The sequence below is a fragment of the Equus przewalskii genome, chromosome 15 (assembly GCF_037783145.1).
Source record: "Equus przewalskii isolate Varuska chromosome 15, EquPr2, whole genome shotgun sequence".
Classification (NCBI taxonomy): Eukaryota; Metazoa; Chordata; class Mammalia; order Perissodactyla; family Equidae; genus Equus; species Equus przewalskii.
The window spans coordinates 31,638,889-31,650,961 of record NC_091845.1 but is presented as its reverse complement, the minus strand read 5'-3'; the positions used below and the strand labels follow the sequence as shown (position 1 = coordinate 31,650,961).

The 12,073-nt window shown below is 48.8% G+C and overlaps 1 protein-coding gene across 35 annotated transcripts in view; it reads left to right on the top strand.

The window, feature by feature from the left end:
- Nucleotides 1–4,023, top strand: part of ABHD6 (abhydrolase domain containing 6, acylglycerol lipase) — a 52,269-nt gene extending 48,246 nt beyond the window's left edge. For all 35 annotated transcript variants that reach the window (XM_070577011.1, XM_070577009.1, XM_070577015.1 and 32 more), the window contains one exon: nucleotides 2,894–4,023. In XM_070577011.1, coding sequence (XP_070433112.1) covers nucleotides 2,894–3,067 — 174 coding nt within the window. In that variant the 3' untranslated portion in view covers nucleotides 3,068–4,023. The remainder of the gene's footprint in view (nucleotides 1–2,893) is intronic.
- Nucleotides 4,024–12,073: the final 8,050 nt, after the last annotated feature.

The following is a 12,073-nucleotide window of genomic DNA, read 5'->3' as shown; positions in this document are numbered from 1 at the left end:
CAAATCATGGTTTCTCTTCTAAAAGTAGGGTGATTCTGAGGCTCAAGTGAGATAACGTATATGAAGGTGATCTTTCTCCATTTATAAAAAAAAAAATTATTTATTATTCCTGTCCTTTGCTTCTGATAGCTGGCCTCTGCCCATGGTTTTTGAAGTCCATTTTGTTCTGAAAAAAGAGCCTAACATTCTGTGGGCCTGCTATAAGTATGAGCAGCTACTGTGTGGTTTTTTTTTTATTATTATTATTTACTTTTTATTTATTTTTTTGAGGAAGATTAGCCCTGAGCTAACATCTGCTGCCAATCCTCCTCTTCTTGCTGAGGAAGACTGGCCCTGAGCTGACATCCATGCTCATCTTCCTCTACTGTATATGTGGGACGCCTACCACAGCATGGCTTGCCAAGCAGTGCCATGTCCGCACCCGGGATCTGAACCAGCAAACCCCCGGGCCGCCAAAGCAGAACATGTGCGCTTAACTTCTGTGCCACCGGGCCGGCCCACTATGTGTGTTTTATGGACCATCCTATGGCAGAGTCTAAATAGCAAAGGCTTTGAGTCCCCTTTATTTCATGGCTTTTTGCTTCCCAAGCTGTCTGGCTCTTTTCCTGCTCTGTCATCAACATTTGGCGTCACAGACCCGTGCCTGCCAGGCTGAATTCAGCCCTCTTCTTTGGACCCCTGAAGGCTGGCTGCTGTACTGCACAACTGCGGGTGGAGCCGTGCACTTTGTCATCAGTGTGAACGACGCCCCTGGATTTGGGCAGTATAAGCCTGCACAACGGAACCTGGCAGCCCTTCCTGGGAGGATTTCTGCACATCTGTTCAAGTATTTCTCCTGTGTGCAGTCCACCAGAGTCAGAGGGCTTTATGGAGATATACAAGGTCCTTTACTCTGTGTCCCCTCTCCCTGCCAACACAGTGCCTGGTATGCAGGAGACCCAGAGTATACAGTGAGTGAGCCAGCAAGAGAGTGATGGGATGAACTGGCAAAGGGACTAACCCCCAACTGCCTGCCTGCACATTCATGTCAGCTAACAGATTTTGCTGAGTACTGAGTATGTGCCTGACACCATGTTAGGCTCTGGGGACACAGAAGGGACCAAGGCAGACAGGATCCCTGCCCTCCAGCAGCTTGTCATCTACCTACCACTGTGATGCATGGCAGAGCGGGGACTAGGTGAGCTGGGTCCTGTAAGTCCGGAGTTGGATCCTGTATATAATTTTGATATTTTGTTCATTGTGGATCTTTTTGCATGAATGTGTATTTTTAAAAAAATACTGCGTTAAAATAGTATTCCTCTTGATTACCGAGTTTTTTGGCACCCACTTAAATTTTGTGCCTGAGGCCACTGCCTCACTTCCTTCACCCTGGTCCTGGCCTGAAATGGGAGAGAGGACAGTTGACTATTTATGTGAATGTCCTGCCCAAGAAATAGTCAATGTGGTTCCCACAGATGTGCATGTCTCATGAGGGCCCATCCAGCTTTCTCACACGCCTCTGGGTGATCCTGGGGACTGCTGGATTTGACTGGCATAACGGTGTCAAAGCTAGAAGCTCCTGTGGGTATTTTGCCTGTGAGTTGTCTCTGATCTCTCTGCAGGATCGACAGTCAGTTGGGAGTTTGTACTTTTTCATGCTTTGACCTGGTGACTCCACCTGCATTTCCTCTGGGTATTTTTCCATAGTAGCTGGACAGCCTTAGCTGTGAGTGAGTGACGGGCAGAGGTGTCTGATTCCTCCTGGGGTGCCCCGCTCTTGCCGAGCTCCCCAGTAGCTGTTCCTTTTCCCAGCCCAGGGGTGCTCTGCCTTCTGCTCACCCCACTTCCAGGTGGGTGGAAAATCTTGGTTTTAATGATCTGGGTTGATGAGAATAAGGCTCAGAAACAGATGGTGCTCCAGTTTGTTGTTGGGCTTTGCTTGTGCTGTTAAGGATGAAAGGAGGGATGCTCTTGTCTGGGATGAGTTGTAGGGGAAAACGATTAAGAGAAGGGGAGGGAATGCAAATCTAATGCCAAGGGAAGGTGGAGAGAAAAAGTGTGTTGGGTTGGCCTAAGAGCAAGGTAACCCAGATGAAAATGAAATGAAATGAATTGTTTGAAAAGTGTCAGCCCTGGAAAAGTGGTGGCTTTCACGCTGGAAAAACATTCTTTGCTATTCACAAACTTCCTGGCCTGGGATCACACAGCTGTGGGGACCCCAAAAGGCCTTCAAAGTGATACTCCTCTCCAGCTTGCGATAATCAGTGTTCACCTCTTGTATTTTCCCTGTGTGCGCCTCCCACAGCTTGCCCTCCCTAGTCCCGTCATAGGGTACATCTCTTGGTCTGGCCTGATCATATCACTGTCCTTAACATAGCCCCACAGCTCCCCACTGCCGTCAGATTGAGGCCCGATGCCCCAACATGGCTGGAGGGGCGAGCCCCCTCCTCCTCACCTCACCCCTCCACCCTGCCTTTGCCAATCTCTGTGTGCTGTGTCTCAGCATCGAGCTAATTGCTGTCCCCTGCACTTGCCATGACATCCCGCCCTCTTCCATGAATAATTCTCCCCTGTGCTCCCTTAGCACCCAGGATCCTCCCCCGTCAGAGCCCTCGTCACGTTGCGATGAATTTGTGTGCTGACCTGTCTGACTTTCCTACCTACCAGAACCTCCTCATGGGCGGGGACTGTGTGTTTCCACCTCAGTAATGCTGGCAGCGGCACAACTCCCGGCACGGAGTTGTAGAGTAAAACATGGGGCATGTGGTCACTTCCATCAGAGAGCCACAAGCCCCAACGCTAAAGTGGCGTGGTTGTAAAAATCACCCCTGCCAGGCCTCAGCGGGAGTTCTGTCCACTGAGTGCACACAGGCGTCTGAATCTTTTACATCTAGTTTCCTCTCTTGTCCTGCAGGTGCTTGATGTGTCTGGGGCAGATGTGTTGGCCAAGTCAATCGCCAACTGCCAGGTGGAACTTCTGGAAAACTGTGGGCACTCAGTGGTGATGGAGAGACCCAGGAAGACAGCCAAGCTCATCGTTGACTTTTTTGCCTCTCTGTACAACACAGACAACAAGAAGCTAGACTGAGGCCCCAGCTGCAGCCTGCACTCAGCACACAGCATCCGCTCCACTCCCATCTCCAAAATCTGACGCGGCCACCACTTCTCAGGGAACCTGCCCCAAATGCGGTCAGAGTGCCAGCGTCCCTGAGGAAGCTAATCCCCTATCCCTGGTCTCAACAGATCCACAGAGCTTCGGGGCCCACAAGGAAATCTCCAAGATGTTTTTCACAAAATAGAAACTCATATGGAACAAAATAAGAAAACCCAGTTGTGAAATCCACTGAGAAGTCTTCAAGTTCATGTTGCAAGGCGGCCACCTTGGACCATATTCACCGAGGCCATTTTCTTTAAAACATTCCTCACAGACTGAGACTTGAGGTGTTTCTCTGGCTTCAGATATTCTCCCCTGCATGGTCAGTGGCTGTTATAGGAGCATTAGTCCCCCTTCGCTGAGCCCCCCTTGTTTATGTCTAATTTAAGTTTTACATAGAGGTCCATATGTGAATGCAGTGTGTCGGCTGCAAGACCAGGGAGGAACATGACAAGCCGTAAAAACATCTACACAGGAGAAGGGGTGTTGTGCTGCTGCCAGCCTTGTAGCTGCCAGAGCAGCAGAGAACATAGGTGTGGGGTTTGATGGCCCCCACATTTCAGGTATGTCATGAACCCAGAACAGTCACAGTATGAGCACCACCTGTCAGGGTGCGTTTTCTGGGAATACTTCATTATTTTTAAAAATAGGACTAATGAAGCAATAATGTTCTAGACATCTATCTAAACAGTCAGACTTGGGGTCCACGCACAAGCACCTTGTGGGCCTCTTTTCTATCTTGCTGTACTACTGAAAACCCTTGGATGTAAAATGTTTGTTAATGAATTCTGTGAATTCTGTGAATAATATTGTGATTGAAACTAAGTCCAAACAGGTGTAAAAGTGATCACAATTGACATGAAATAAATTTAATAAGTCTAGATCAGCCACATACGGATGGTTTCTATTTCTAAGCTCCTAATTAAATGCAACATTGGCAGATTTCCTGTTAACTTTAAAAGTGTTTTTTTAAAGTAAGCCTTGCTTATTCTACAGGCTTTGGAAGACCTTGCTTAGGTGGGTTATTTGTTTAATTTTAAGAAATCCTGTTTGCAATTTTTATTCAGTTGAAATGGTATATCAAAAACAAAAGGCAAAAGTCACCACACTGTTCCTTTTGATTCTCCTCTGCTGCATTTAGGAACTCTAAACTCCCAGGAGCTTCACTCCTTCAAATCTTTTTACAGAGAGTCTGCAGCCAAGTAGTTCTGGAAATAAAGTGAGATGAGCTTTATAGTTTAAATTAAAACTCAGGAGTTGGTCTGAATATTTTAATTTGTTAGAGAAGAGTAGAGCATAGATCTTAAAAACAAGAAGATACAAAAATGTGATCTATCAAACGTGTGGGATGCAGCTAAAGCACTGCTCAGAGGGCATTTCATAGGTCTCAGTATACATTAGAGAAGAAGAAAGGCTGACAATCTGTAATTTAAGCTTCCATCTTAAGAAGCTAGAAAAGAAATTGTAAATCAAACCTAGCAAAAAGTAGAAGGAAATAATACAGATGAGAGCTAAAATCAATGAAATAGAAAGGAAAGTAGATATTAGACATGCTGCTTGTTCCAATCTCCCATATTCACCAAGAATTCTGAGCTTAGTGAGGTTCTGGGAGAAGGCATCAGTCTTGGTGGGTTTGGGTGATGAGAGATGGTTTCCAGGGTCACTGAAGAAGCCCCAGGCTGGGGATAAGTCCCTCGGATCAGAAACCCTACTAGGTGCAGGAATTGTTATGCCCTGGGTTGACCAGCAGCTCAGGATCACATCCAGAGGGGCCGCTGCAGGGGACCCACAGTGGGGTCATCCAGGCAGGGGTATGTGCTGGAAGACAGTGGCAGGGTCTGCAGCAGCACATGGCTCCCACCTCCTCTGCTGTCTTTGGAAAGCATCGACTAGGAGTCAGGAGCAAAGCATATGAAAGAGTCGTTTTTGACAAACCTATAAAGTGGGTTTTCATGGTTCTGCCTTGGGCCTGCAATTCTGGCCCCACTGTGCTAGGAAGACTGGAAAGCAGAAAAGCACAGCTCCCTTTTGCACCCCACTTCCTGCCTTTGTGATTATGAAGAGCTTGCTGGTTCCTGCCAGCTGGCTGCCCCGCCCCCCCAGCCACACCCCGCTGGGCCCTGTGGTGTGTGCCTTTAATGACAGTCTTGGAAAGAAGAAGGGTCATTCATCACAGCCCTGCCTGAAAGACTGCCAGAAGCTTCTGAAATAACAATGGAAAGCCCCGGGAATCACAAGTGGGCTCTTGATCTCACTGTTGGGAGTCAGGGCCTTCAGGGTTCCTGAGGACAGACCCTCCTGTGCAGGGTTGAAGAGGCTGAGGGACAGGCAGTGAGTGAGTGATTAGGACTCAATTTGCCATCAGTCTGGGCTTCTTGTCCAGGGCAGAGGTGACACCAGGAGTGACTGACGGCAAGAAACACATCAGCTTGGTGGTGCTGCTGCCCATGTGTGTAAGTCTCTTCCATTTGAGCCCCAGTGAGTATTCCCCATCCCAGGGAGCCTTACTTGTTGCTTTGTCCAAAGGAAGTTCCCAGGAAGTGCTGAGATTATAATGTATGTCAGGCCAGGCTGGAGGACTGAATCCTGTAATGATGTGCCAGCATCTTCTAAATGTTTTCCATGCATCACCTTACCGAGCTCTCACACAGCCCAAGAAGAACACATGACCTGTGCCCATATTACAGCCAAGGAAACTGAGGTACGGAGAGGTGAAGTATCTTGCCCAAGGTCACATAGATAAGAAGTAGAGGGAAGCCTGTTGGTTTATGATTGAAGGTGACTTGCAAAAGAATGCTTTCACAGTTCAGGCAGGAGCTCTCTGGCCCAACTTCCAGTGGAGCCTGGGACCCTGTTCGCTCACCTAGACCAGGCCAGTGTGTGGCAGCTTCAGCCACAGGTCACTGAGCCCACACCTCGGGCCCCTGCTGAGGAAGGTGACCCAGTCATTCACTCAGCAAGTAGTTAAGGACATCCCATCGCCCAAGCTCCTGCTAGGCAAGAAACAAGCTCACCTGGGTTCCACCATCATCCTGCTAAGGCTGCCTCAAGGAACAGCCTGCCTTCCTCCTTCCAGTCTCTTTACCACCCAGGACTGATGTCAAGCCTTCCCTGCCAGGGCTCCTTCCCTTGCTGATAGCCTCATCCCTCCCCCCATACTCTGGAAATCATCATCAGTGTTTTTGAACAAAGCAGTTTTCTAGAAAGGAGAAGTCTCCTCTGTTTCTTGCTGCCCATTTGGGGTCGGGTGTGGGAAGCATCAGGAGATGGGGCCCTGCACCTCGCTGCCACTCCAGAAGTAGGCGAGGCTCTGCTTGGGATCAGCTCAGGCGCCCTTTGAAGGGAAGGTCAATGCCCCGGACTTCTTACGAGCCAGGGGCTTTTCCACTGCTTTCAGACAAATTTTATGTTTTAATTAAATATAAATGCTGAACTTAGGTCCCCTTACTTACTTTCCAAGCCCTGGATATCGATCTCAGGACAATCATGCGTTGGTTGGTTAATTAGCATTGTTCTAAAATGATGCATGCAGATTTAAACATCCACAGGTACCAGCCTTCTATTTTGGGGAACTTCCTGTACTAGACCCAGAAGTCTTATTAAAAGTGGCAATTCACTGCGTCTGTTTCAGAAATGTTTGCTGAAATACTCTTTGGCAAGGTTTGGGAACAATTTTTTTTTTTAACTCTCTTAGTCTCTCTCTCTCTCTCCTCCCCTCCCTTGCCCCATCTCTGTTTCATCACTTTATCTGTCTCATATCCATCTGTCTGTCTCTGTCACCCATGCACATGGGCACACACAGACACATTCTCCCCTAACAGTTGGAAGCCTGGCTCTTCTGATTCCTCATCTTCTAAATCTTCTTACATCACTCCTTTAACCACACAGGCTGGGCTTTCTGATCAGCCACTTCTCCCTCCCCCACCCACCCACCCCAAAATGGGATGATGTACATCCAACCCCTCCATTCCCCGAAAGGAGGCAAAAAAATAAAACGTTTTTTGGAGGGAGTGGGAGTGGTCAAAGATGGGGCAGTGGAGATGTCCTCAAATTACCACCAAGGTTAGAGACAGAGGGCTACAGTGCTGGGCTGCTGTCCTGGTACCCCTGCTGCCCTGGGGTTCTGGGGCCCAGTGTGGCTGCTCTCAGGGCTGGAAATCACCAGGACGTGGGCCTGGGGTTGCATGTGCCTGCGATAAAAAGAGGGTCTTGCGTGACCATCATTAGCCTAGTCAGGGAGAGGGAGAGGACACCTGATGGCTCCTTTCAGCAACAGGACAGCCCCTCTGCCTTGGCTCCAGGAGGAACCTTTCCTTCATTGGTTCCTGGATCTTTGGTCTCTAAACCCTCAAGGCAATGACTAGGAACCTTAGGGTGCACCTAGGAGGATGCCAAGCTCCAGCAGGGGATGTGAGGAGAAGGAAGGATTCTTAGGGGTGGAAAGTAGCACTAAGGGACAATCCCAATGACCCAAGGTCAAAGCTGGCTGGGGGTGGGTAACTGTCAAGGAGGGCAACTGTTAACGTCTACAATCCCTTATCAAAGCACATAAAGCCAGATGTGATTCTGAATTCAGAAATTTTCTGATTTTAGAAAGGTATTATGGTGTGTACACCGTACATTATGTAACACCCTCACTGGGGTCTGGGGCTGCCTTACATGATCAAATGCATTCATGTTTCTGCTGTGCAATGTATGGATATCCACAGGAAATGGGACAAAAGCTTCACTTCAGTTCAGATTAAGCGTTGGTGCCAGATGAAGAAAAATTTGGTTTCCAGATTTTCCTTGGATTTCAGGATTGCAGATAAGGGATGGTGAGCCTGCACTCCCAGTTTCCTCTCTCCTGCGTTGGGGGATGGGGGTGGGGTGGGGTGGGGCGTGGGAGGCAGCATCTTGAGGAAGAGTTTGTTCTTCCAGGTGGAAGGAGAGGCATGCAGAGGGTGTGGTCCACAGCTCCCTCTTGTGACTATAAGGGGCAAGTCCTGATTTTTATTTAAGAAATATAAAAATGATGCCCTGTCACTTTAAAATAAATCAAACAAAATGAATACTGAAAAAAGTGAGCATCTCCTACACCCTCTGCACAACCCTACCCTTCCCCCAGAGTCCACTTGGAACCCTTCTGTGTATGTATGTGTGCATGGGTGCTTATACTGTCCTGCTACCCCTGCTACTGCAGAGAGGACCCTGCAGTTGGTTTGTGGGGTTTTTATCTTGTTTTGTTTTGTTTTTACATAAACAGGGCCATGCTGGACATTACTGTTATCCACCACCCCCACCCGTGCTTGCTCTTTTCACTTACCTCTGTATCTTGGGGCTCTTGTAGGTTAGAACCCACAGGTCCCCCAGGCTCCTGTAATGGGAATACAGAGTCCTCCAGAAAGTCAGGGGAAGGGAATGGGGGGGACATCTTTGTAGGGACCTCTCTGAATCCCTGGGAGAGGCTCTCTGAATCTTGAGAAAGGATCTTGGGCTCCTCCAGAAACAGGCTGCTTAATTTCAGGGTGGTTATCCCCTCCCCAAATTGTCCCTTCCTGGGGTCCTGGGGTCCTTTTTTGGGGGGAGAGGTTTCTAAGGAAAGTCTCCTCCATCACTTAAATACATTTCAGACACGCTAGATGAGACGACGTTAAACAGCCTGGCTTCAGCTCCAACCCCAACACAAGCAGGGGAATTTCTCTGAAGGAGCAAAAACACCCTCAGAGGACAGCCAGGGAGGGGGCTGGGGGCTGGGGCAGGGGACCAGCCCATCCTGCTGCTCACCTAGCTGATGGGGATGGTTTGGACTTAGCAGACTGGGCAAAAGCTTCTGTTCTTTTTCACCAGTGCTGGTGAGCCGCCCTGGCAGCCCCTGCTGTAGTGGGTGCTGCTGCTGTCCGTCCCAGGTCCCCTCTACTGACTGTTGCACCCAACCCCCACCTGCTGTGAGTGCTGGCTGCTGAGGGCTCACAGCTGCCCCCTTCCCGCCGAGAACTGCCCTCAGATGACAGGGAAGTTATGCCCCATTCTCTTCCTCCTCGGGTTGCCAGATAAAATACAGGATGCCCAGCTAAATTTAATTTCAGGTAAACAATGAAAACTTTTTTAGTATAAGGCTATCCCATTCATTGTTTATCTGAAACTCATAATAACGGGGCAACCTGTATTTTTATTTGCTAAATCTGGCAACCCTGCAGGTGGCAGGCAGTGACTGACTAAGGGGGAGTATGAAGGCCTGGTCCCCTTGCCTCCAAGGCGGGAAGCTTTCTGGCATCATTTATGCTCCGGGACTCCCCATGGGATCAGGCTGAGGCTAGACCTCAGCTGAACCCACATCTTTCCTTAGCTTCTTCCCCTGGCCCATCCTGCCTCCCTCCTCCCTTACAGGTTTCACATAAGAGCTGTCCCCCAATAAATCACTTCCATGAGGATCCCTGTCTCAGGCTTGGCTCTAAGGACTAGAAAGCATGCCTGCTTTTCAAAGTTTCCTATTTGGAGATAATGCTCAGGGTTGCCCCAAAGGAACAGCTCGGAGGCTTGTCATCACATGGGAGGGATGGAATACAGCGTTTTAGGTTCTGGAGCCTCTCGCCACCTTAGACAAATGACTTAACTTCTCTGAATACTTTGTTCTTCATCTGTGAAAGGCAATAATAATAGCGACATTGCGGAGTAGATGGGATACTGCCAGTAAGCTAGTTGGCACTCGGCAGGTCTTCGTGAATGGGACAACAGCTGCAGTTCCACAGCTTTTCACTTCTGATCACTTTCAGTTCCTTTGTCCTGTCTTCACAGTCTGCTCACGTAAGTGGATACGAATCCCGCGTGACTGATGGAGAACTGTGGCTGTGGATCTTAAGGGACTATGATCCTACTTGGGCCTCTCTCTTGCCTTTTCTTCTCAAAGTTGCTGAAGCTCCTCAATTTTAGCAAATCCATTTGGTACCAGTTTGCAAGGTCGGGAGGGCAGCTGAAAACAGCAGACGGGGAGGAATTGTGGACTCAACTCTTTCTTGGCTGCCATAGCTTCCAGGAACATTAAATACTTGAAGATCTGCCCCCAAAACTCTGCTGTGAATGTCAGAGACAGACACAGAGAGCGTCCTGAATGGCCCCACCCCCTTTTTTTGGAGGAAGATTAGCCCTGAGCTAACATCTGCTGCCAATCCTCCTCTTTTTGCTGAGGAAGACTGGCCCTGACCTGAGCTAACATCCATGCCCATCTTCCTCTACTTTATATGTGGGACGCCTGCCACAGCATGGCTTTTGCCCAGCAGTGCCACGTCCGCACCCGGGAGCTGAACCAGCGAACCCCAGACCACCGAAGCAGAATGTGCGCACTTAACTGCTGCGCCACAGGCCGGCCCCAAGAATGGCCCCTCTTGAGCCAACTGACTCCACCCAATGCAACGCTAGGCAATTTTTATAAAGACTGAGGCAGCCCTGTGTGTTTTGATTTGGAGTGATGTTAAGATACATTGTTAAAAGGGGACAGCCCCCCTCCGATAGCTCTGGGAAACTAAGTTTAGATATGAGTTAAACTCACACCAGTGGTTACCCCTGGGAGAGGAGAGGCTGGCTGGGTAAGGGGTGGGAGGGAGACCCACTCTTCATTGCTCATCCCTTTATACCATTTGAAATGTGTGCCATATGCCTAGATTAATAAAATTTAATTGAAAAACAAAAGTCAACGAGCTATTGTCTTTATCATTCAAAGGTATGTCTTTTATCTTAAACTCTGAATTAACAAGACAGCAGAGAGAATTCAGGCAGCTTGGAAGGCACTTCCAGGGTTTGGTGCAGGACGGTGAAAATTATTCAAGTTCTGTTAAGTCCAAAATACACATGAGCTGCTCTGGTTTTTCAGGGCCGCAGCCTGGCAGGATGGGTTTGCCGGGTGGCTGGTTTAGGGGACTGTCTCCCATTACGGAGCATTATCTGGGTGCCAGATACTTTACACCAACTATTTTTTCCTCACAGCTCTGCGTAGATGCTACTAATCGCTCGGTGTGACAGATGAGGAAGCTGAATAAGTGGCAAAGGATGGAACTGAAGCAAGTTTTGGCAGCTTCTGAAATCCAAACTCTTCTGAGAAATGCCACTGTCTGTGGGGTCTGTGTTGATTTCCTCTACCTTTCCTCTCATCTGGAACAAGTCCTGTCTCCTCTGAGGGGAGAAGGAAGGGAAGCAGAAGCCTCAGGACTAGAGAACATGGCTATAGCCAAGGACTGAAGCTTCAGGGAAACAGCCGACAGTAGGATTTTGAGAAAAGAAACGAGAGAGAAAGTTCCAGCTGACTCAGCCTCAGGCTTAGCTGTGCAGGGTAACCCTTTGCCTCCAACCCAGGCCGAATCAGCACACCCATTTATGAACATCCTGCAGTCAGCAAATACGTGTTGAGTGCCAGGCACTGGAATGCAGTGGTGAGCCAACACAGAAAGGGCCCTGTCCTCTCGGGGCTTACACCCCAAGACAAGGGGGCTTACACTCGAGTTTTGGCACCCTCAGGCCCTCTGCCATACCCACCCCTGACTCATACCACACAATCGGGTTGTGTGGGGCAGTGTGGACAGCACCATCTAGAGTCAGTCTGGCTGCTCCACCACTTAATAACCGTGTGATCTTGGGCGAGTAACTTAGCCTCTTGTGCCTCAGTTTCCACCTGTGTAAAATGGAGATGATCATAATAATAGCTACCTTAGGATCATGGGAGAGTTCCACGAGATAACATATGTAAAGTTTTTTCATAGTGCCTGGCACAAAGAAAGTACTTAATAAATCTCAGCTGCTATTATTTTTTATTTTTATTTTTTTGAGGAAGATCAGCTCCGAGCTAACATCTGCTGCCAATCCTCCTCTTTTTGCTGAGAAAGACTGGCCCTGAGCTAACATCTGTGCCCATCTTCCTCTACTTTATATGTGGGATGCCTGCCACAGCATGGCTTGATGAGCCGTGCA